This window comes from Chaetodon auriga, chromosome 10 (assembly GCF_051107435.1).
Source record: "Chaetodon auriga isolate fChaAug3 chromosome 10, fChaAug3.hap1, whole genome shotgun sequence".
NCBI classification, from domain to species: Eukaryota; Metazoa; Chordata; class Actinopteri; order Chaetodontiformes; family Chaetodontidae; genus Chaetodon; species Chaetodon auriga.
Window position 1 is genome coordinate 6,268,393 of NC_135083.1, and position 24,022 is coordinate 6,292,414.

Consider the following 24,022-nt stretch of genomic DNA (forward strand, 5'->3'; position numbering starts at 1 on the left):
GCTATGGGGATGTTTCTCCTCCAGTGGCACAGGGAATCTCGTCAAGGTCCAAGGAACCATGAAAAAGGAGGATTACATCAGGATCCTTGATGAAAATGTGAAGGAATCTGCTGAGAAACTCCAGCTTGGCCACAACTGGACGTTCCAGCAAGACAATGATCCTAAACACACTGCCAAGGTAGTGAAGAAATGGTTCAAAGACAATGATGTCAACGTCCTAGAATGGCCAAGTCAAAGTCCTGACCTGAACCCCATTGAAAACTTGTGGCATCACTTGAAGACCAGAGTGATGGCTAGGAAACCGACCAATCTGACCCAGCTTGAGGCTTTCGCCAAGGAAGAGTGGGCCAACATCCCACAGGAGACATGCAGGAAGCTTGTAGACACGTACAAGAATCGTCTAGAAGCAGTCATAAAGAACAAAGGCTATGCGATTGACTATTAAAGAAAGACAAAGGACGAGGGTATGAATAAATATGAACATGGCATTTTTTGGGAATCCATCAATAAAATACCTCTGAAATAAAGATTTTTTTGAATTTTGTATTGTTGTCATTCTTTCAATTGTTGGTCACTTATAACTGGTACACAAACTTGAAAAATTGCATTCATTTCATCACTAAATTAAAAAATCACAAGAATTAGCAAGGGTATGAATAATTTTGAGGACGACTGTATATTTTATTGGATTGAATTTAAATTGAGTTTAATTGCCATCGCTTCACAAAGTCATATTTTACTGTCATATCAGAGTTAGTAGCAATAATTTAAAAAAAAAAAAGAAAAGAAAAGAAAGAAAACCCTGTTTTCACGAGGACAGTCCACTTCCTCTTTGTTCCATGTGTTGCCTTCACGGACGCAGCGTACAGTCTGTCCGTGTTGTGTGAGACGGCTTCACGGCCCTGCGCACAGCCCAGCCACACCACTAGATGACAGCACTGTCTAAGCAATTAGCCTAGCCTGTGAAAAATAGCAATATTCCCAACTCCATATCGCAAGGATGTGGACTGTCCCTTCCTGTTTTAGTGCCGAGGGAGCCACCGTACCGACTCACACCGGAGCAGGAATACAGGCGCTCACAACGCGATTATGTCTGGATTTTCGCTGCGTTTGTCCAACACACGGAGCTGCATTTCCCACCGAGGGCTCTACTGGTTTATGTATTAGGGAACGCTGTTATGTTATTCTACGGGTAGCTGGTAACATAGCAGGCCTGTTTATTGCGCTGCCAACCCTTGTTCCTTTCCTGTGTCAATGATTGTCCTCCCCTCACTCTCATGGCGGAGACTAAAATAATATATCACATAGACGAGGAGGAGACTCCGTACCTGGTCAAACTGTCCATTTCTCCGGAGAAAGTCACCTTAGCGGATTTTAAAAATGTCCTCAACAATCGACCGGTCAATAGCTACAAATTCTTCTTCAAATCGATGGACCAGGATTTTGGGTAAGTGGCCGCCGTCTGTGATTATTATTAGCCCGCTCGTCTGGCTCACTGGCTGTTCATTATAGCAGCGTGGAGGAGAAAAGGCTTATTTGCTGGAGCGCGATAGGCAACATCAGGCGACGCTGGCTGCAGCGCTGTAAAACGCAAAGTGCTCCGGTGCCATGTCTGTCCATGCTCCTGGCACCTGCTCATTATTACAGGCTGTCCTGTGCGCAGTGGAGGAGACACACGAGTGTTTGAAGTGATACCAGATCTGTCCGGAGCCCTAATGACGCAGCCCTGCACGGTTTGCACAGAGCCAGACCCCTGCTCCCCTTATTAGTGTCAACATGCCCCCCCCCCTCCACACACCCGTGTCAGTTTATTAAACACGGGGGATTCAAACGTGTTGACAAAGCGTCCACTCAGGTTGCATATGTTCTGTTTTGATCATGCGTGTTGTAGCGTGCAAGGTGACTGCTAAAAATCTAATTGTGCTACCATCCACTTGTAATAGCCCAAGTTGTCTTTCTCCACACACGACCTCACACAATGGACTGCAGGTGAAGCCCGAGGGAATATGGCAACCACAAGCCAGTGATTGTGACCATTAGCTGTGAAATCATGGAACCACTTTTTTGCATAAATTGCCCCAGAGGAGGAGATCTGTCAAGCAGCACCGTGTCCTCACAAGCTTGTTTTTCTAATGAGCATTATATCCTGTGTTATTCCAGTAACGCTGGACAGGCTGATTAGAAGTGATTCCTGAGGAGACACATGTAGGTTAAATCATGACAAATCAGAGAGGCAGCGGTTGTTTGCCAACTGATTGCATTTGTTCAGGTTATTTAGACATTTAATATGCTGTATGGTCATATACTGTCATCAGAAGAGAGAGAATCACACGCATGGTTAAGCCTACAGTCAAATTTAACCCCTGATAATGTTCCAGCATTGCTTATGGAACGTCAGAACACGCTACTTGTCATGCGAGAGGAAGTTTTTTAACAAATGATTGAAGTGTGAACTAATCTAATAGAATTGATGTTTGCTGTAACTCTTTTTTTTTTCATTGTTCACGGTGAATTTTGCCCCAGAAAGTCACAGGAACTGCCTCCTCAATCCGCTGGATGCCGGACTTTATAAATAATAGAAATATTTCCTCCTTCTCTCTCTCTGTTTTTTCTCTCTCTGTTGTAATCCCGGCCTGATTTTCAGGAGTTACACCAGGTCTCTGCAAAGCTCCTCGGCTCTTCTCGGTCAGCGAGCTCTACTTGTATCGGGCCTCTGCTGAGGATGACATATTTCTGTCAGTGCCTGTTTCTCATTCCAGTCTGAACAGTCATACATGGGCGCACACGCATTAATATCTAGCACTGTAATCGCAAACATGACTGGAGGAAATGCAGAGGCAGGCTGTGTCTACAGAGCCGAACGTCACACATTTCCACTGCAGCCTGACCTTGTGAGGGAAACTGGCTCTTCCTGGTGGCAGGCTAGGCTCGGTGCGCCGCTTTGTCCCCAGCCCCGGCTTCCTGCCTGCAGTGCAACTCAGGCCGGGCCGCTCGCTAGGCCTCAGGTGATCGACAAGCAGATTATGGAAACAAACAAAGCGTGTTTGCTTTCTCCACATGGAGACGTTGCTCCGTGTTGCTGAGCGCACTGCTACAGCAGGCCGACCGGCTCCTGCATGTGCACCAACAAAGCTTGTTAAATTACGCCAGGAAGTGGACACTGTCACACGGCTGTGCTTTCACATGGAGCTGCTATACACAGATTATAAAGGAGTCTCCATCCGCATCCCCGCCTTTGAGTTAAGGTTGAAAATTCGGGCTCTGCGAGTGCCGTATGGTACTGGCACAGTATGGAAGCAAACTCAGTCAAAGGCACAGAGGATAGTAGCGCTTTGTGGTAGCCATGCTGGCTGTACTGCATACACACAGACAGTATGGCTGCTGGAGAATTAGCTAGGGAGGAATAAGACTGCTGAGCAGAGAGGGAAAACATCAAATCCCTTGCAGTTATAGACAGTGTTTGAAATGTAAATGAGCAGTCAGTGCAAGGTCCTCTGTAGTAGACCTCCTGCTGTGCAGGAAAAAACAGCCATTTTCTTAAGGGATTGCTGGGCTACATATGTGCTGGCAAAATCAGCTCTTTAAGCGATGGCCACACAAATTTGATAAACGGTTTGCCCCCAAAACGCCTCAGCTTACCGCAGAGAGCAAGCCGTCGCAGTTCTCTGTGGAATCCTATGGAAAAACGTGCAACCGTGGGCTGTGGCGTTTCCGCTCACGCAGCCGAGCACGGCAGATTACACCATGCACGTTTCTTTGTGCGCGTTTCATACCTCAGTTGGTTTTTTTTTTCCCCCTGTAACATTCATTCATTCATCAATATTCATAAGACAGGAAACTAATTGAGGCTGGGTTGTTTTGAAGCAACCCACTTGGCTTTTTCGGAGACTTCAAGGTGATGATACGGCGTTTTGTCATTGCCACTGGTGGTGAGTGGGTTTGAGACCTCACTATAATGCAAGTCACAGAGGCACTCTGGAGCTGAGGAAGCAGCCAAGCTGAAGGTCTGAAAGAAACAGTCTTGTTTGTGCCTTAGAAAATAAGGGGGGGCTGGTCGGGGAATCTTTCTTCTGCTGAGGAAGTGATGCTAAGCCCCTGTAGGACAAAAATCTGCAGCTTTTTGCACAAACGCACCCCTGCCTCACCTCGCCTGCTTTTGCTGTCTGAGGATTTGGGACCGATTTTGAAGGTTATGCCGCATTTGCGTGCCGTAGCGTGAACAACAGCGCTCTTATTGTGCTCGCGATTGTACAGTATTTGTCAAATAGTGACATTATGGGTGGAAAACAAAGTGAGACTTGATGATGTGATGTGAAAATCACACGGTTGCAGCGCTTGATGTGACATCGAGAGTACGCAGGATACTATTAACAGATTTCTAGATGGCTAAAGTTGAACTCAGCTGTCACGTTGAAGTCTATCTATTCAGATCTTACTTGACTCCACATGTTTTGCCTCCCTGTTTGTAGTATTAGCATCAGCCCATCGAAGTCCTTGGACTGCTGGCCGGTGTTGACCGGCTCCTCCTGCCCTCGGTGTCTGGTTCGGGCTGTAACTACCCAGCCCTCCTCTGTCTCTCAAAGCATAAACAAACACGTCTAATCTTCCCCAGCTACACAAATATCCCCAGCAGTGGAATATTCAGCGATCACCAGGGTAAATCTTGTGTCATTATCCTGTGAAATCTGTTAAGACCTATTTAAGCTGTCTGCTCTAAGGAGTCAGATCTGTGACAGCAGCCCACACCAGACACATGCTTCTCTAAACAGGGCATACGGCTTGTGTGTGTGTGTGTGAGTGAGTGTGTGTGTTTCTGAGCTTGTTAAGTGTTCGGGGTGGAACTAACACTGCTCCTGATATCAGATGGAGGCTGAAAAGAATGCAGGCCACGGGTATTTTACCGCATGTGAAAGACGTCATCTGTTATGGTTGGAAGTGTTTGTTGGTCCTCCTGGTTTCAATTCTCACAGCAGATTTGTTTTGCATGCCAGTTCTGTCAGGAGCTGTAAAAATACAGTAACATTAGCAAAGTCTGTTTGCGCAAGTGGAGCAGGCAGCCTCGCTCCTGTCAGGCGTTCGAGCGGAGAAGCATTGCCGATGTTTGTACGGGCCACTCCCACATCCTCACGAGTTACCTTACAGCTGGTCACGCAGCTCGAGAGAGGATGCAAACACTTCCTACCTAACAAGCAGCCGCCAGAGTCGGCCCTCGCCTCCTCCCTTTTCCTCCCTGAGGTGGAACAGGCCACAGCAGCAGGCTCTGTGGTCGTCAGTTCCAGCCACAAGGCTGCGTTATCTCCGTCCACCACTCCCAGCAATACAGCTCCCACAGCAGCGGCGCACACGAAAACACAACCAGCTTGGCTAATCATTTCAGTCGCAGGGAAGTTCTGGCAAACAAGAAGTGGAAAAAATGAAAGCTGTAAAGTCACCGTCAGAGACACCCTGCATGAAATCTTCTTAGGCTTTCCTGCTGCTCGAAAGTCGTGCCTCTCCCCTTTCATGCACCGTGTTCAAAGCCAAGAAGCTAATGTGAGATCTCCACAAAGTCTCAGAAAAGCGTGGTTGTACCAATTTTGGGAAAATCCTCTGCAAGAACCCCAAACAAATGTGCATAGAGACGTACAGTACAGGCAGTTATAATAGAAGCTGGTAAATATATCAGGGTGTTTTAGCCTCCAGTGTGTATGTCAGGTGTTTGCCGGCTCGCCTCCTGCGCCCGTCCAGGCTTGATCTATGTGACACGAGCCGAGCAGGTGTGGTGACTGGTTGCAGCTGAACTGTGTCCCAGCAGGTCAAAGGGTAACTGGAAGGTATTTTTGTAGGGAATTTACAGCCAAAGACGAACACACTGAGGGAGGCTCGAACTCGGGATCGCTCTATTAATAAACACTCCTGTGCCTTGACGCCCTGTTGTCGCAGCTCTGAGGATTTTCCTACACACACCACATAAAACCCAGATTCTAAAAAAAGTTGGGACCCTGTGCAGAACATGGGGTTTTAATGTGATACCTCGCTAATCCTCTTTGACCTATACTCAATTGGAAACAGTACAAAGACAATATATTTAACTTTTTTACCTCGCAGGAGCAGCAAAAGACTGGGAAAGATGTGGAATGCTCCAAAAAACACCTGTTTGGATCATTCCACAGGTAAACAGGTGACAGTGTCATGACTGGCTATGAAAGGGGCATCCTGGAAAGGCTCAGCCGTCCACAAGCGAGGATGGAGCGAGGTTCACCACTTTGTGAACACATGATTGGATATTACCACATGAGCTCTGGAACACATCTGTCTATCTGTTTGGCGGTGGATCATTGTGAAACATCCACTCCTGCACAGATTTACTATTGTAGCCATTCATTACTGATTTATGGCCCTATCCTTGCCAGGTTGACGGCCCTTATCACTGTGTTTTGCTTCATGTTACTGGACAGACAGCCATGATGTCCATAAATCACTGACAGAGACTCATGCTTGCCCGTGTTAGCGAGGCTGCAGAGCTGGTTAGAAGCCAAGTGAAATGTGTGAATTCTGGAAAACGTGGACGTCCCTCCGTGTGTGTCAGCTGGGCAGGGAAGGGACGTGTCTCCGGGCTGCGCCGTGCTCTGCTGTTTAGCTGACTCTTGTGTCCTTCTTCCTCAGCCTGACTGTATCTGTCTGCTTGTCCCCCAGGGTTGTCAAAGAAGAGATTTCCGATGACAACGCCAAGCTGCCCTGCTTCAACGGGAGAGTAGTGTCCTGGGTAAGTGAGATGGATGCTGCACCAGCGCTTCCCTTCTCCCCTGTCTGTGCAGCCTCAGCTCGAGCCAAAGATATGTGGGGCACTCATGGATCATATAAATGCAGCCGTGCAACGCCTCCACAGAGCTTTTTAAAACCCACTTCACCTTCATCTCACTATTCTGCAGTATTGTATAGGTGTGAGTGACTCCATTTCATGTCAGCCTTCGCTGCTGTTACAAAATACAGACAGAGGTAGCTGAGTTTGCCTACTGAAACAGGAAATATCAGCTGTTCTAATGGCTTCTGGAGCTTTATAGTGATTTGTAATTATGGGAGCTAAACAGTGCTGCGAGCCTAAGTTTCCCCACAGGGACAATGAGGTATTTTAAATCAGATCAATCTGTCATGTTAGAGCAGGATTTACATCTTAATCATCGCTCTAGTCCAGAACAGAAAACACAGGTTACAGCTCTGCCTATAAATATTGGCAGGCTGCACATTTAATCTACTTGGTGGCTTTTTTGTCCCCGTTTAACAACCCAGTGTATAAATATTATACTTCATCGATCCCCTTGGGGGAATTCATTACTCTGCTTGCCCTCCACAGGGAGGTCAGAGGTCAGGCTCAGTGACACAGCGGTGGCTGTTGAGTTGTTAAGGACGGTCTCGCTCAATATCACTTAAGCAGCGGCGATGATGACGACATGTGGTGTGTAATTTAAATGTGGTCTCACTAAGCAACCACTCAGCCCAAAATGTATGCCTCTGCCCGATTTGTTCACATTTGATTCACCAGAATGACTCCACACTTCACACCAGCGGTTCCCAGTCTTCTTTAAACCAGACGTTTTTGTTAAGAGGGGATTGACAAAGATGTTGATGGGGTTTTTTTTAAAATTTGCATTAAATTTTGCACAGGAAGTGCCCAAAATATAACATAGTTTCATAACCTTGTATCACCCTAAAACCCTGTAATCCCACCTCTGTAATGTAATTAGAAGCATGCTGGTTTTAGCTGTATTTCAAACAGGATAAACATGTTGGACACAGCTACCAGCACCCTGCTACCAACTGGTATTGGACTGAAACCCATCAGCATCTCTCTGAGCTCCATCTACAGTGATAAATCTTTACATCACCTCCTCCGGCAGTCATTACCTCTGACTGCTTTAAAGTTACGGCGAGCGTGAGCTATTGTTCCATCAATCTACGCCGCGGCATGTTTACTGGCAGGGCGTTTGAGGCGGTGATCTCGATGTGTATTTCTTTTGCCTTCTGTTTTTATATGTTTAAAAATGAATGTAAACACGTTGTCAGTGTACATGCTGCCTCTTTTCCTAAGAGGTGAAACCTAAAAACTTAGTTGAATACGCTAACAGCTATTGTGGTTGGTCAATTCAGGCTATGAACTCCCCTGTACTGTTAATGCAAATGTAAAGTCTTACTCAAGAAATCTTGAAATATTGTATTATTTTTGGCAAATGTACACTATGTAAAGTATGCAGGGAAGCACTAATCTGAACAGGGGCCAGACAGAGTGCAGTTTCTTCATCAATGTCATGAAAAAATGTAGTATTTCCATTAAAAGTTACTTCCTCTCAGTCACATCAGGCTGTCCACAGCCCTCATGTTGTCTTAAGATAATCTCAATGAGCTCCACACACTGCAGTATACCGAAGTTCAGTTTGGGAAAAAGATCAGGAATCAACAGCAGGACTTCAGAGTGTGGAGGTATTTTTCCTTTATAATACTGTCAAACACAGAAAATATTGTTTCATAAAGCAGTTTTCCATAAAGCTGGAGAACCAGAGTGAAATCTGCTCATTCTTAATGTGTTTCAGACAGAAAGCCAGTGAGCACGCAGCCGACGCAGCACACAGCCACAGAGAGCGATGGAAAACGCAGAGATGCTTTCAGTCTTTGAAACGGAGCAAAGAAAAGCAGCCCACGGGCTTCATTTAAGAATCTAGTGACACCTTAGCGACACCTGTGAATCCCGCCGCTCGCATTAGAATCATCACAGTCCGTACAGATGTTCGTCTTCCCACGGCTGCCTCCTTTAACTTTCATTATTGTGGCTCAGATGAAAGGAGGGTGGTTGTGTCTGTGGGTCATCGCGCATCATCCTCCGTGCTGACACTCAGTCGGGTAAAAGCAGCGAGGTCTTTCAAGTTTCTGCGTCGTTCGCTGTGTTTTTCAAGTTGTTTATGCGTTGCCACCAGTCGTCTCCAGGCCTCTTCGCAGCATCTCATTTCATGGCCTTTCCTCATGATGTGCCTGTCTCTGGTGCCGGCATCACTGCGCGTTCGTCTTTGAGTCTGTCGCGGTTGCTTTTGATCTCCTCTCTGCACAATGGGGCCTGCATCGCTCGGCAAAATATTTATTGTTGTTTGTGCTTCTCCCGGAGCTGAATATATCTGATGTCTAACGAATCTTTCCCACTTCTCTGTCTCAGCTGGTCCTGGCGGAGAGCGCCCACTCTGATGGAGGATCTCAGTGCACGGAGAGCCACCCAGAGCTGCCCCCTCCTCTCGAGAGAACAGGGGGCATCGGAGACTCGCGGCCCCCCTCCTTCCAGTAAGAGTCCAGATTACCGCCTGTCACATATGCACGATTACACACACACAGGCGTGTAGCCAGATGTATTCAAGCACACAACCCTGCGCACTGGGTGACCTTTTTTTATTTCGCGGCGTGCCATATGTGCTAATCAGAACGTGGAAAGCTCATCAGAGAGATTTGTCATCATGGGCTCGTATGGGAGGTGTAGGAGGTCTATACGCCTGTGTGTGAATTATGGCATGAAGTATGTGCTAAAGCTCGGCTGTGTGAACGTGCATGGGTGTGAGTATTTTTCCCACTAGTGTGCATGCTCCCTCCCACCCACTCAGCCATGGAGTAAGGCGTTAGCCCGCTCATCTATGTAAACACGGAGCGTACGCCGCCAGTGCTGCTGATTCTTGAAATAGCCTTCACATCTTCAGGCAAATACTGGCATTCAGTGAGGCCCATTGTATTCAATCACTAAGCGCATTCATCCATACTCGGTTGATAAAGGCGCATGTGGCCCAAAAGCAAATTGCTGCCTAAAAGCGAGATTTTCTCGACAGCTCGATGACGATTACCTGAGCCCAGACTTTGATTTCAAACTGGCAGATAAGAGAATATCACTGCACTTGAGAAGGAGGAGTCCCAGGCTAAATATAGCTAAAAGGGCTGGGGGCAGTAAGGGCGAGGGCTGTTGCCATTACAGCGCGAGAGCAATATGGCTGAAGCTCTATATTGAGAACATGCAATCTGTCATGTCTCAGTGTATCTCTTTATCCAGTGTTTGACATCTTAGCTCGCTCTTGCCCTCTATGGGCTGCTCCCCGCTGCTCAGCTGTCAGCTGTCCTGATGATTTTATTGTTCCCGGCCAGCTTTCACTATGCCTGACGCCACCTTGTGGAGCAAACCGGCAGTGTGCCGGCCCCCTTACCCCACATAATCCCCCCTCCCGCCCCCTCCCTCACTCTCCCTTTCTCTCTCTCTCGCTTTGAGTCAGACAGGCAGGCCTTTCTCTCTGAGAAACAGCGTGGTGAATTCCCTATAGCGAACCTCCTCTCTTTCTGAAATGAATCCAGTCTTCCACCCTTTCCTCTGTCTGTAAATAGCTAGAATATTATTACCGCTTCATTTCTCTTTGTGCTTTATTCATGCATTTCATGTGTTTGTCGGCGTGAATGGCTCTATTTGATGAGCATACAGAATAGGTGTTTTGGGCTGAGAATGGACACAACTGATGTGCCTCTGCCTGGTAATCCGGATTAACGGACATTAAAAGCACCCATCTCCATTTCCCAAGAGGGAGGGGGTGGCGATTGGCAGCAGAGAGGATCGGGGGGTGGGGGAGTTGAAAGGGGGTGGCATTTGTTCACAGCTGCAGCCTAGCGCCTTGGATAATCTCCCCTCGGATCAGCAGACCTGCCGCCCGGCTGGTCAGCAGCCATCGACAGCCTGACAGGCAGCCGCCGCATCAATCACCACACTGCTTCCCAATCACCACCAATAGAAATGCATCCAAACTATGCATCCTCACTGATATTTGCATACATGCACTGACCTGTGCTGCTGAAGCCCGGCCCAGGTGCGCCCATTAATACTCCTCAGCAGAAACATGAACCCACGCCTCATTGAGCACTTTATCCCGCTGAGGGAACGCAGCAGACGCTGCTTCCTGTCCGCTCATGTGTTTTTAATTTGCATTGATCATCCACGCGCTGCTGCTGAGGTGTGTGACAGTGTTGTTTTTAAAGCATTGCAGGATGATGTTTGTGTTCTTTGCCTCTTTCGTTTTGTTCACACGTATGAGTAGGACACTCCTTGTATATGAGCTGTGTCACAAGTGCATGAACGCATGAATGCTCCTGCATGCAAGTGGGATTATTTATGTAGGTGTAAGGTGCATTTTGCACATGTCTAAGTGTGTGTGACAGACTGACAGGGTTGAGGAGTTCTCACCTGCTTCAGGTTTCTTCGGTGCCCGGTGGCTGTGTAAGTCTCTTAACCCTGACGCCTGAGGCCACAGCGTCTCCAGCCCTTTGACAGAATAACAATCTGCCCCCCAGCCCCTCCAGAACCCCCAGACTCCTCCCGGACCCAAAGTGCACCGGCCGGCTTATTGCTCAGCCCACACCTGATCTACCACTTCTCGCTTTTTTATGCAATCTGTCACTCTCCCCTCTCTGTCTCTCTCCCAATCACGCTCCAGGCACCATCTGGGCTTTCAATAGGTCTCATTAATGCCAGCATTGTCCAGAATGGCTCCCTCTCAGGGTGTCTGGTCATTAATGACACTTAGTGAAAAACACATCACATACCGCAGAACAATGAAACTGCTATTTTGGCCAGAGGGATTGAATTTGAGTCATAATATGAGTTGCATATTCCCCGAAGGCTGAATGGCAGGCAAACAGATATTATAACAGACAGGAGTGTATTGTAGCCGGGGATTATGTTCAGGAGTGTTGGTCACAGGCTGGTTAGAGAATTCATTTGAAAGACTTTCCGTTAGAGAGACAGAGAGCTTGTGTGTTTTGTACATCGTTATGAATCTGACTGAAGTTTTCCGATGCGTGTATTGCAGCGCCAACGCGGTGAGCAGTCGAGATGGCCTGGACACCGAGACGGGCACGGAGTCTCTCCTGAGCCACCGCAGAGAGCGAGAGAGAGAGCGGGCGCGGCGGAGAGCTCGAGAGACCGAGCGTGAGTATTATCAGCCGGGAACAGATGGATCCTAAAAAACGCAATCATCTTGTCATTTCCAAGTTATTACATTTCAGTGCCTCTCACTCAACTCTTGACTTTCTTGCTCTGCACAAGTCAACCCCCCAGCAAAAAAAAAGTGGACAGACAGCAGACATGTATGGAAAAAAAAAGGCCCTCAGGGTTCACGTGAAACACGCACAGATATCCAGATTCTCAGAAGAGCGATGGAAGAATGAAGGAAGGAAGAAGTGAATAAGTTCTCTGTATGTCTTGCCCAATAATTGTCCTTCTTCTGTTTCCTGAGCGCGGCTCAGGTTCATGGTCAGAGGCTGTTTTCCACTTGCCAGTCACACTCCAGTCTTGTACGATGATTATAGCCTGTCAGAAGACACTAGTGTTTTGGGAAATATCAGAGGAAAGTCTTTTGCAGCTATTGTTGAGGTATAAATGCGACCATCTACTGTTTACCCGGAAAAGAAATCCAGATTTTAAAAGCTAATCAAGCGCAAACACATCTGCTTCATCTGGGTTGGCATTTGACTGCGGCGGTTTCTGTTGGACTGATTCTGGTTGGAGAAGGACGGCTTTCTTCTTGCTCCTTCAAAAGAGCTGCTCTCCTTCACGGGCTGTTTTTAATGAGAGCCTGCCAGCCGCCATCACATGTCTGTGCTGTCCACAACAGAGAGCAGGGTATACTGGAGCTGCAGGAAAAGGTGTGTTCACTGTAATCAGCACAGTCATACCTGCGATATTTGGAAATATCTGCTTCGTGTTCCTGCACTTGCCAGGCATTTTTGCCGAATCTCTTGTTTTCTTAATGGCAGGAAATAGTAAACGAGCAGCTTGTGACGCTCGCACTCTGCTGTTGTTTTGACTCACCACAAAGCCAGTTGTCTCCATCTCTCTCTCTCTGTCTGTCCTCCATCCTGCACTTCAGGCTCATTATGCAATTAGCACGGCAGAATACAGTGTCGGGTTGAGGTTGCAGGAAGAGCTGCAGCTGTCTCGCGTGCTGGAAACAGATTTAACTTTACGGAACAGAATGAGTGCATCTTCGTTTCCACTGAGTCCGTCACTCGCGTGCAGCTTGCGTGTTTGTGACTTGGCTCAAGACATTTTGTTGGCGCTCAGCACGTCAAAGCCGCCGCTGCTAACTGCCGGCCGCACATGGGTCGTTTTGTGGGTGATGCAGGCGTTCCTCCATCGTCCTCTGCGTCTCACTGACCTCAACACAAACCATACAGAGGACAGAACAGAATTACTATTCCTCTCCCTCCCTCTCTCTCACACACACACGCACTCTTTCTGTTTCCGCCGCTGCTACTTCGTTCGCTCAAATTAAGTGAAAGCATCGGGGGAATTGTGTGGGTCGCTCTTGTTTTACCAGCACTTTCATGGCTCATAAATCTTGCAAGCAGGACCCTATATAATGCAATTCACTTTGGCTGTGTTGGCTCAGGATTTGCGGTCACATATTCACATGTCCTGGATGTAAGAACATACAGAGAAGGAGCCAGTGGCCCCGCCTCTTTACCTCGCAGCCTGCAGCATCAGCAGCAGCAGGAATTCCCCTGTCACCTTATACACACGCTTCAAGTGATTGTGTTTCTGTGTGAATGCTGGCTGATCGGTTGAAGTGCTCCGGCCTGGTAAACGTATCCCTTCTTATTTTCTGTCTGCGCTGTGGCGTTTGAGAGTGAATGCTCAACAATGCATCAGTTGAGCATTTTAGGAGGGTGAACAGGTGTTCAGGAGTTATGGGATATGATCTGTTGTAAGACAAGAGCCTAATATTCAGTTGTTACGTGGTAGCAGAGAGCATTTAATACCCTGAAAGAGAACATTGCCATTAAACATTAGGTTGTTCGGTGGTGCTGGGATTTAAGGTTGAGGTCAAAGAAGACATGGCTAAGCGGAAGCACTTATGCTTGAATCAAAGTATTAACGCAAAGCGCAAAAACAGCTGGTGAAACTGACGAAAAGCGTCTTAAAATCATTTTTCGTGATGCAACGCTGCCAAGAGCGTTCAGGCTTTCAATAACCTGATGGTGTTTTTTTCACCTGCGGCAGAGACGTGAGAGGACAGCACATCATCTCAAATCCCATATTATCTCTGTTTTGGAGAATAACATCGTCCGATTGGTCAGAGACAGATTAGCAGTCATTGTATAGTTACGTGCCACGGGTGGGAGGGCGGGAGGGAGGGAGGAGGCACTTTCTCCTCAATCTCTGCTCAGTTTATCTGTGAGCTGGATGAAGGCGCGCTGTCGGCTGTGGTGAGACGGATTTGTTGCGTTTCCGTTGATGATATTTAACATTTGAATATTGAATTTGATGTTGTTTGACTTTGTGGTGGGTTTGATGCAGGTGTTCATTGTTGTGATCCTTCCACTGAGATTATGGAAAGTCAGTCAGACTGGGAGGGCTTTTGTTTTGCAGTGTGGGGAGAGATTTATTGTACTTGTGGGCTTTTTTTTTGGCTGATTTTGTTTATTTAATGTTAACCCACCAGCGAAGAAATGACCAGTTTAAATGACTTTATCTAATGAGTGCATTTTTATTTATTGTAGGATCACAGGTCATAAAGAATGAGACACTATAAGATGTTTTTTTTTTGACCACCAGCCTTTAAAATGTCACAACTTCTGAAAAGGTCACTGTGTCCAAAGTTTCACGTCTAGACAAAAAGTGGCTGACTCACTTCTTGTTTTCCTCCTGCCCGCTCCCTCCACACAGTATTTTTATTCTTATTCCCTTTTGTAGATAAGCTGTGAAGCCTGTCAGCGGCCAGCGGGTGGGCAGAGACCGCCTCGGTTTTAGAGAGCGGCTAGCGCAGACGGAGCACAGCACAAAGACACAGATTTCAGCCTGGCTTGGCGAACCTGCACGCTTGTTTTTATGTTTGTTTTCTCTGGTGTGACAGTCCTCCGAGCGTGGGTGGAAGTATGTTTGAGTGAATCCTGACAGTGGATGTCCCTCTGCTGATTCGAGCGCTTATGCTCAGCAGCTCAGCTTTCACGAAAGCACCTTCTGGGCGGAGCTTGCCATGGGAACAACCACATTGCTGGAATGTTTTGCTCGCTCTCGGCAAATGCGCTGGCTGCCACGCCCTCTTCGCTTTATGAGGCCTTTCCAGCCAATCCGCTGTTACCCTGAGACAGCGCCACCTCGCTGGCAATGTACGTATGGAGATGCACCGGGTGGTCGTACCCTGCTGGAGGTTTGAGAGTGAATTTATGTAGCACTTTCTGCAGTAAGGCCTGTATTAAAGTGAATCTCAAGCTGTGTTCATTTTTATATCATATAATGTAAATCATGCTTCCAATAATGCTAAAAGGTGTCAGATTAAAGCTCTGTTGTTCCTCACAGTGTTGCTCTGATCACTCTGATCTTTATCCACTTCTGCCGCTCTCACACACTCGGACTTTCATCCCCTCGTTCTGATCTGACCCCGCGACGAGCGCCGTGACCCCCCGTCTGACTCACTGCTGCTCTGCTCTTTCTCCCTCCAGTCCCCCGCATCAACGGTCACTCAAAATCAGAGCGCACTGCGAGGGACTCGGCCATGGGCTACGACAGCGCCTCAGTAATGAGCAGCGAGCTGGAGTCCAGCTCCTTCGTCGACAGTGAGGAAGACGAGGATGCCAGCAGGTAACGTACTTATCGCACGCACATCAAGATGTGTTTCTGCTCCATCCAGACTCTCAGAGCTGTTTATTTTGTTTGTTTCTCAATCTTGTTTTTTCATAAAAAACACAAAAATATCTTTCATGTTAATTCACAATGGCTCAGCTGTTTAAATACAGTTTGCTCTGATCATCTTTGAGACTTTCATTATCCATTGATCTATTATTCTTTATTGATTAATCACAAAATGTGAGAAATTAGTAAAAATTTCCCAGAGCCCAAGGTGATGTACAACATATTCATGTTGCTTGTTTTGCAGCCCAAAACCCAAAGATATTCAATTTACAAAGAAGCAGAAAGCGTCACATTTGTGAAACTGGAATTAGCAGATTTTCATGTTTGCTGAATAAATGACTTAATCACTTATCAAAACAGCTGCTGATTAGTCATTTTTCAGTCAATGAATTGATTAATCATCTCATTGTTTCAGCGTTGGTTGAGGCTCATCCATCAACATTTACTGGACTTTGAATCTTAATTAGCTACAGAAATAAGTTGCATTAAGTTAAATCTGTTAAATATTACAGTGTAGAGTACATTACAGTGATGTTATCTTGCCTCCACTCAGGTGCTGGTTTCTATTTATTTAAAAAGCCCTCAGCCCACATCTTTTATTTTATATACCCTCTTATTATAATATCCTAATATCTTTGTCTCCTCTTTCTTCCATTGGCTATCATTATCTTTCTGTTTCAGACTCAGTAGCTCCACAGAACAGAGCTCCTCCTCACAGCTGATGCGCCGACACAAACGCCGCCGACGGAGGCACAAAGTGGCCAAAATAGACCGGGTGAGCACCTCGGAGGCACCTCGCTGCCCCTGCTGAAATGAGAGATGCTGCAGACTTTAAGCCACCTTGACTGTTTTCTGATGTGCTTTTCTCACCGTTTCCTCCTCCAGTCTTCATCCTTCAGCAGTATCACAGACTCCACCATGAGCCTCAACATCATCACCGTCACACTCAACATGGGTAAACCTGACTCTCCCAGAACTAGGGTTTCTTTTTACAAATAAGTTTTAATGTGAAAGCATGATTATCAGAATGTGTTGCAGACTTGATGCTGTGCTTTCACTCATTCTCCTCCTTCTCTCTCCCCGACAGAGAAGTACAACTTTTTGGGTATCAGTATTGTTGGTCAGAGTAACGACCGGGGAGACGGTGGCATTTACATCGGCTCCATCATGAAAGGAGGAGCTGTGGCTGCCGATGGAAGGATAGAGCCTGGAGACATGCTCCTCCAGGTACACATGCTGAAAACACCTCTGCTGTAGCTGCTCTTTGTACAGTGTGAAAGATGAACGTGACGCATAAAGACGAGACTGAATTTCCATTTCTTTTGTGACCAATTAAGAACCTCACTGTTCGCTCGTTCACTTCCGCTCCGAGGCTCTTTTGTCAAAGTTGTAAATCTGCCTCTCCTTTTCCTTCCTGCTGTGGCTTCTCTTCTCATCTCTGAGAAAGAGAGCGCTGCGGCTACGCCCACTATGAAACACACGACGGCTGATTACAATTTGCTGTCTCGACATTCACAATATAGGTTTTAATTTGACTGTGTTTTCCCATAGAGCAGTTCAGGATTTGCATGCGTACGATGCCACTGCAGAGACACAGGTGCAGAGCTTCAGAAAAGCACTGCAGAATCATGCGATGTGATTTTAACATAACGAATTAATTATGTACTTTGTTGTCCAACCAGGTGAATGATGTAAACTTTGAGAACATGAGCAATGACGACGCCGTGAGGATCCTCAGAGAGATTGTTTCCAAAACTGGGTGAGGACACACGGCTGGCTCAGACGGAGCATTGTGATTACTTAACTCTCCGCTGCAGAAGATTATCACACTGAGAGCATAACTCCGTCTGTGCAGGGTGTAATCTTACACTTCAGACTAACAGGTTAATCAGACGGGCTGCTGTTTGGGTATTCAAAGGATTTAAAGAATCAGACGAAAGACTATTGAGAAAATCATGACTGTAAAATACAAGCGTGTCCCTGCAGTTTGTCCACTGTTGCCTAAACAGCATGTTTGTTCAGTTACTCAGTTACTCTCCTGCCTCGTGTAGAGCCAGCTTTTACGGCACATAGAGTAACGTGCACACTAAAACTCACATATTCACAGTGTGAATATGCAGATTGTCTTGTGATGTGACTGGTGGTACTTTCCACCGCAAAACAGTGACTTGATCTCTGAACTGGTGATTGAAACAGTAGAGCTGATAAACATCGACCGTTTCACACATCTGACAGCTGTGTAACGCAAAGTGATCAGAATCAGCTTTATTGGCCAAGTATGCGTGCACATACAAGGGATCTGACTCCGGTTTAAACACTCAAGCAGGACGTACAGCTCGAAGAGGGGAAAGACAAAGAAACATTAAGTAGAACTACAAAATAAACAAGACATACAGAGGATGATGAGGCAATAACTAATACATTCAATGGTCAGTGGTCTCTTCACTCCTGATGTACTATTTGGCTCGCTGAAGGAGAATAGTTACATGCACATCACACAGGTGCAAAGTTATCAGAAAATGATAAACTGGTTTTTATGTTTCTCCTCCAGTCCCATTAGTCTTACTGTTGCCAAATGTTGGGACCCGTCTCCACGAAGCTACTTCACCATCCCTCGTGGTAAGACAGACACAAGTGCCATGTTACGATCACGTGGGTAGACGTCTCATTTTTCCTTCGCAAATACATATTTTACCAAATCAAACTTGTTTCAGTTAAATGTGGGGCAGCGTACCTGCTGTCCCCGATCAGGTTTGAACTGGATGATGTTTTATCAAAGTTGCCTCGTTTGTTGCATTTGCTCAGCCGAGCCAGTGAGACCCATCGACCCTGCAGCCTGGATTTCTCACACCACCGCCTTGACAGGGCCTTACCCACACTACGGTAAAGACAACCAAACACCACCTGCATCACACACCATGAAACATCCATCATGATGACCTCACTCATTGAATGACTGAAAAGTTCCACTTGTCGGCATTTTCTCACAAACTCCTCTCCCATGCCAGAGTTTGATGACTTGCCTCTGTCTGCAAGTAAAACAGACATGGCAACCATCGTCAAAGTGATGCAGCTGCCCGACTCTGGCCTAGAGATTCGAGACAGGATGTGGTTGAAGATCACCATCGCCAATGCTGTTATTGGTGAGAAAAGCCGAGCCGCGTGTGCACACACAAAGCGACAGGCCAAACGTTGTGTCGTGTAGACTAAGATTTGGAGTTTCTTAATGTAGTTTACTGTAAGACATGCATGCACGTAGGTTAAATACACAGATCTGTGCTGTCTATGAGATGAATTGCCCCAGTAACTCTTTAAAATAAACACCCAAAAAAACAAAAACAAATTACTATGTTTGTTTGCCATTTCCTAAAAAGTCCAAAGTTGAATTACAGAGTGAAATTTGAAACATGAATTCTGAAAATGATTAAATTTGTAACCACATGCCCGTTTTCCTAAAGTCCCTCAAATCATTTCTTTGAGGTTGTTTATATAAGATGCAATACATAGAAATAGCATCAGAGTTGCAGCTCATTTATGCAAGTTTTTCACCACAAAGTCAAAGTCTGAGGCCTGAAAAGTGTCGGCATCAACTCCATCAACTTTATTCAGAGTTCTTACAACATTGTGCTGCTTGTCCACTGTGGTTGTTTTGCACACTGATGGTATTTTTAGCATCTGTTCAACACATTAGAGCAGGGGCCTACATGTCTGCGTGTGCTTGTTGCTGTGTCAGGTGCTGACGTGGTGGACTGGCTCTACTCCAGAGTAGAAGGATTCAAGGACCGGCGGGATGCGAGGAAGTACGCGAGCAGTCTGCTGAAACATGGCTACCTGAGACACACCGTCAACAAGATCACCTTCTCCGAGCAGTGCTACTATACGTTCGGGGACCTCTGCCAAAGTACTGCCACTCCTCTCAGTGTGTCAATAATGCAGCTCCATGTGTTTGGCTTATGAATAGAAGGACTGTACTAAATCCCTCCTCCTCTGGTTCTGTTTTCTCTCCCATAAGACATGGCAGCACTCAATTTAAATGAGGGATCCAGCGGCGGAGGCTCTGAGCAGGACACTCTGGCACCGCTCCCTCCCACCAGCAACCCCTGGCCCCTGGGCGGGCAGCCATTCCCCTACCCTCCCTTCCCCTCCGCACCCCCCAGCTTCCCGCCAGGATACTCAGACCCATGCCACAGTTTCCACAGTGGGAGCGCAGGCAGCCAACACAGCGAGGGTGAGTACTGAGAGGGAGGGGCAAGACGGGCCTTTGAGTTCGCCATCAGCCTTTGATTAATTAATGTGATAATTTGACTCAACATGCAACATGACATTCTCCCTAACCTAAGTATTCCTGACATATGACGTCAGCATTGACAAGTGTCTGACTCACGCTAATGTTCCTTTCTGGCTCACTGGGCAAGAAGTTGACATTGGATTGCATTCTGATTAATTAAATGTGTATTCTAAAACGCGTCCTGTATTGTCAAGGTCAATCATGAGCATCTTGAGTCATGCAGCGGACAGCTCTGCAGTACTGGGTGTGTACACGCAAAAAAAAAAAAGAAAAAAAAGAATGTGATCGGCCGTGTGATTTACAAATCGCCAGCTCGAGTCCATCCCTCTTCATCAGTTCTCGAATGATCCTTTGTTTTCATTTTGAATCAGAACGTGCTCGTGCTTTGTGTTGCTGCTGCATGGTTTTTGATATCTGCATTGAGGGAGAGTGGAGAACCAGGGGGGTTTGTGCAGTACGTCCGTGGGTGGCTGTGATAGTGTGCTTGCAGTACACGTTTTAAACCAGGCAATCCAGACAGATAATGGTAAGTTCCATGTTACCATTTATCAGTCTAATTTTCATCGTTTTGAGTGATTCATCGTCACGTCTTGCTTCCAGCCGGTTCGTCGGTTTTTCCTTTGAAACGTGGAAGGACAGAGATGACAAGAATAGTCATGTGATGTGTTTTACATGAATTTGTAGTTTTGTTTCTTTTGGCACTTGCAAACAAGTGTTCGTGGGTAACTGTGTGTCTGCCTGCTCGTTTGAATGAGTGCATGTGTGCAGGTTTTTTTCTTTTTTTCTTTTTTGCATTTTTGAGGAGCAGTTCTTCCATACCTTGAAGATTTTTCTAGTTGGGGGACAAGGAAAAGAGCCACATCAGCCATGGGTGTGATATTAGTTCTGACCACAGGGACCACATTTGTAGGGCACATTAGGTAGAGCTGGGCTGGGAGGTGTGTGTAATTCTGTTGTTCCCTCTGTTTCTGCTGGGCAACGGTAGACTGAAGGAGGAGGTAGTCCCAGGACACTGGGGGAACCGGTAAGCCTGCTAACCCCCTCTCCTCCTCTGCTGCTCTCCTCTTTGCTCTCTTTATCTCACCATTCGCCCTCTTCATCTTATTCTATTCCTCCTCTCTATCTCTCGTGCTCAACGTTCTCCACCTATCATACTGTGGCTTTAAGGTTTTGTTTTTTTTTCTTTCCCCCCCTCCGCCCGTCCCATTCCTCGTTCCATGTCTATCCTATGTGTGACTCTCCTGACAGTCCATTCTCCCTCTCTGCACCTCTGGGCATGCATTCGTACTGTGCTGGGAGGTGCATGATGCAGGATGATCACTCCGAGGCTTGTGCTATCATTCTCACTGACAGGGGGCGATCATGCACCACGTTACCCAGTACTGTTGGGCTCATGGCGGAAGGGGAGGCGTGGAATGTTTTATTGTGCAACAGCGTGGTACACCTCTATCAGTGTGACGACGTCTCAGCACTGAGACCTGACACTAAGCTACTTTTAAAACAGAACTGACAATGTGAACAAATCTGGTGCGTCGTTCTGTATTATCCACCACGTGCTGTGCAGTCGTGTCTTTCTGGTGCAGGTGTATCATGTCATGTGTATAATATGTGAGTGTTTCAGTGTTTGTATGACTATCAGATGAAGCCCATGGTGTTAGTTGCTGCAGGTGCAACTCGGGGAAGAAACCTTTGAGATAATTATGTTTGCCCTCGACTGTTGACTCTTGCTAGAAACTATGTCGTCACACCTTAAACAATTAAGATCTGTCACTTAATAATGTGCCGTAGTGTCTGTTGCAGTTGACGGAGGCTTTGCAGTCTGTTTTGTTTAATGTGTGACCTGCTGATTTTAGCAAAATCGGGTGGTCTAAATCAGCTGTAGCTGATGAGTCGGAGCTGCTCAATGTGTAATTATTGTTAAGGATACTTGAACTGTGGAAGCTAAAACGCCTGTTTTTCTTCCTCCACAGGAAGCCGAAGCAGTGGATCCAACCCCAGCGCAGGCAAAGGTAGACGCTCCTCCCCACAGGAGAAGGGTCAAAGGTCAACATGCAGCGAGTCAGAACCCCGCATCCACGGAGGGAGGCGCGGTGACAGGTCCGCCAGCCAAATGAGCCATCACAGCCACGCCATCTCCAGTCACAGTCACGCCCGATCAAGCCTCAGTCACAGTCAGTCACACAGAAGTCATTCTCTCTCCCAGAACAGCCACCCGCCCTTCACCTACAGCCACGCCCCCTTCACCCAGCCAGGGCCAGGCTCGTGTGCGCACAGCGAGCGGAGCCACGCCTCCTCCTACGGCCCCCCAGGCTTGCCTCCCCCTTATTGTCTGGCCCGACTGGCCCCCAAGACCTCGGTCAGCAGCAGCACGCCCCCTGGAGCCCCTCCCGGGAGAGAGTTAGCAGCCGTCCCTCCTGAGCTCACCGCCAGTCGCCAGTCCTTCCAGCATGCTATGGGCAATCCCTGTGAGTTCTTTGTTGACATCATGTGACAGGACAGTGCCTTTAAAACTCATCGAGCACAAAACAATTCTGCCCCGTCAGCCTCTCCTCTCTCTCCTCTCAATCCTCGTCCTCTGACTGTCTCTAAGTTCAGGATGTAGACACTGACTGGCCCTCACCCCCCCCCCCCCAGCTATCTGTCTATCCCTGTGATGTCTAAGCAAAGGAACACAGGCAGCAAGCGCACATCAGGAGGAGGTCCTCTCACACACGCAAGCACGGGTCCTCTGCGGCTGAAAACCCTCTTTTGTATTGACGTGACGTGTACAGTTTGTGAAACGTGAGTGCCATTCAGTGTGGTGATTCTTTAAAGCTGCCACGCAGACGTCCTCGGGAGTGTGTACTCCACCGAGGATCTTTTCTGTTCTGTTCTGCAAGACCTTTAAACTGGCTGGGCCTGGATCTCAATCCCCCAGACCCAGACCGACAACTACAGCCCGCACTTGGGAACATTTCTCCGGGCCTAGAACTTGGAACTGACTCACATCTGTGCGTACTGATATAATTTAGCGCGTTACACCAAACCTCCGGCCCCATTTCCTTGATGCTGTGGCACCGTCACAGGCTTATTTAAGCTCTTACCTGCCAGCTACTAAAACGCTAACCTTGACCAGTTCATGAACGGTGGATTTCTTCGACTTCAGAAGGGAGGCCCTGTAGCCAGCCATTAGTTTAACTAGGCTGCATATTGCATGACTGTCTCAACTGCTTTAAAGAAAAGTTTTATTAATACATTTTGTTTAAAGTATTACCATTATTGGGAGGAGGGGTTGCCTCTTGCCAATGTTCTAAAGAAGAATCCGTACACTGGATGATTTTTGTGATGTTATTTATGTGATCATGTTGCATTGATGGTGTCATACTTTGTCTACTGCGGTTGAATGACAGACAATCAGACATCACCCTTTGTGAATCAGTGGCCAGTTTCCACTGTCCTAGCTGTGCTTCGTCGAATGTATCATTATTCCTGTCAGTGATTTAACCCTGACATTCATAACACTTTGGTTACGCAAGCAAATCGACTTACAAACAGGATTGCAAACAAACAGTGGACCTTCACCACAGCTGTGAACGCAAACTCAAAAGGGTTGACGCAAAAAAATGAGATAAACCGGTCTGCCTTCGTGAGCTTCGCTAAACGTCCGTGCGATAAAAGCCAAAGCCTCACGATATGTGGTGGATAACTCTTAGAAGCTGTCTGTGATCACGTAATGATTATCATCTGACACTTCTCATTTTACGACTGCAAAGTGACTTCAAGGGGAATCCTGCCCTCCAGATTCTGATCTCCTTGCAAAACAACGGCAAACCCCTGTCGCATCTACCTAAAATTCAGTTACAGGAGGGAAATAACACACAGACACTTAGTTTTATGAGCACTTTTCCATTTTGTCTCTCCCTCCCTTTAGTATGAAACACTGTTTGCAATCAAAGCTTTCTCTTTAATTTTGTTTCTTTACAAAAGAAGAATAAATTGTACATAGAAATTTATTATATATATGAATAAAAATATATATGTTACATATTTTGTCTGCATTTTCCGTGAAAATGACCTGT

The 24,022-nt window shown here is 46.8% G+C and overlaps 1 protein-coding gene across 3 annotated transcripts; it reads left to right on the forward strand.

The window, feature by feature from the left end:
* Positions 1-977: 977 nt before the first annotated feature.
* On the forward strand, positions 978-23,986 carry LOC143327632 (segment polarity protein dishevelled homolog DVL-1-like). Of its 3 annotated transcripts, none has more exons than XM_076742084.1 (15): positions 978-1,447; positions 6,676-6,745; positions 9,182-9,303; positions 11,853-11,971; positions 15,487-15,625; positions 16,358-16,451; positions 16,562-16,631; positions 16,764-16,903; positions 17,359-17,435; positions 18,228-18,328; positions 18,482-18,559; positions 18,685-18,819; positions 19,410-19,577; positions 19,689-19,904; positions 21,935-23,986. In XM_076742084.1, exons 1-15 carry the CDS (start codon positions 1,278-1,280, stop codon positions 22,453-22,455), a joined length of 2,220 nt encoding a protein of 739 aa, XP_076598199.1. In that variant the 5' UTR covers positions 978-1,277; the 3' UTR covers positions 22,456-23,986. The 3 variants fall into 3 exon arrangements, with proteins under 3 accessions (XP_076598199.1, XP_076598200.1, XP_076598201.1); XM_076742085.1 differs by having other exon boundaries at positions 18,228-18,295; XM_076742086.1 differs by lacking the exons at positions 978-1,447; positions 6,676-6,745; positions 9,182-9,303; positions 11,853-11,971 and adding an exon at positions 14,912-15,153.
* The last annotated feature ends 36 nt before the right edge of the window (positions 23,987-24,022 follow it).

What these genes read in the sequence shown, in the direction of transcription:
- LOC143327632 (XM_076742084.1), top strand. Translation starts at nt 1,278, where the DNA reads ATGGCGGAGACTAAAATAATATATCACATAGACGAGGAGGAGACTCCG. An exon ending in TCGATGGACCAGGATTTTGG is followed by an intron (nt 1,448 to 6,675) that starts GTAAGTGGCCGC and finishes CTTGTCCCCCAG; the next exon opens with GGTTGTCAAAGAAGAGATTT. An exon ending in AAGTGGCCAAAATAGACCGG is followed by an intron (nt 16,452 to 16,561) that starts GTGAGCACCTCG and finishes TTCCTCCTCCAG; the next exon opens with TCTTCATCCTTCAGCAGTAT.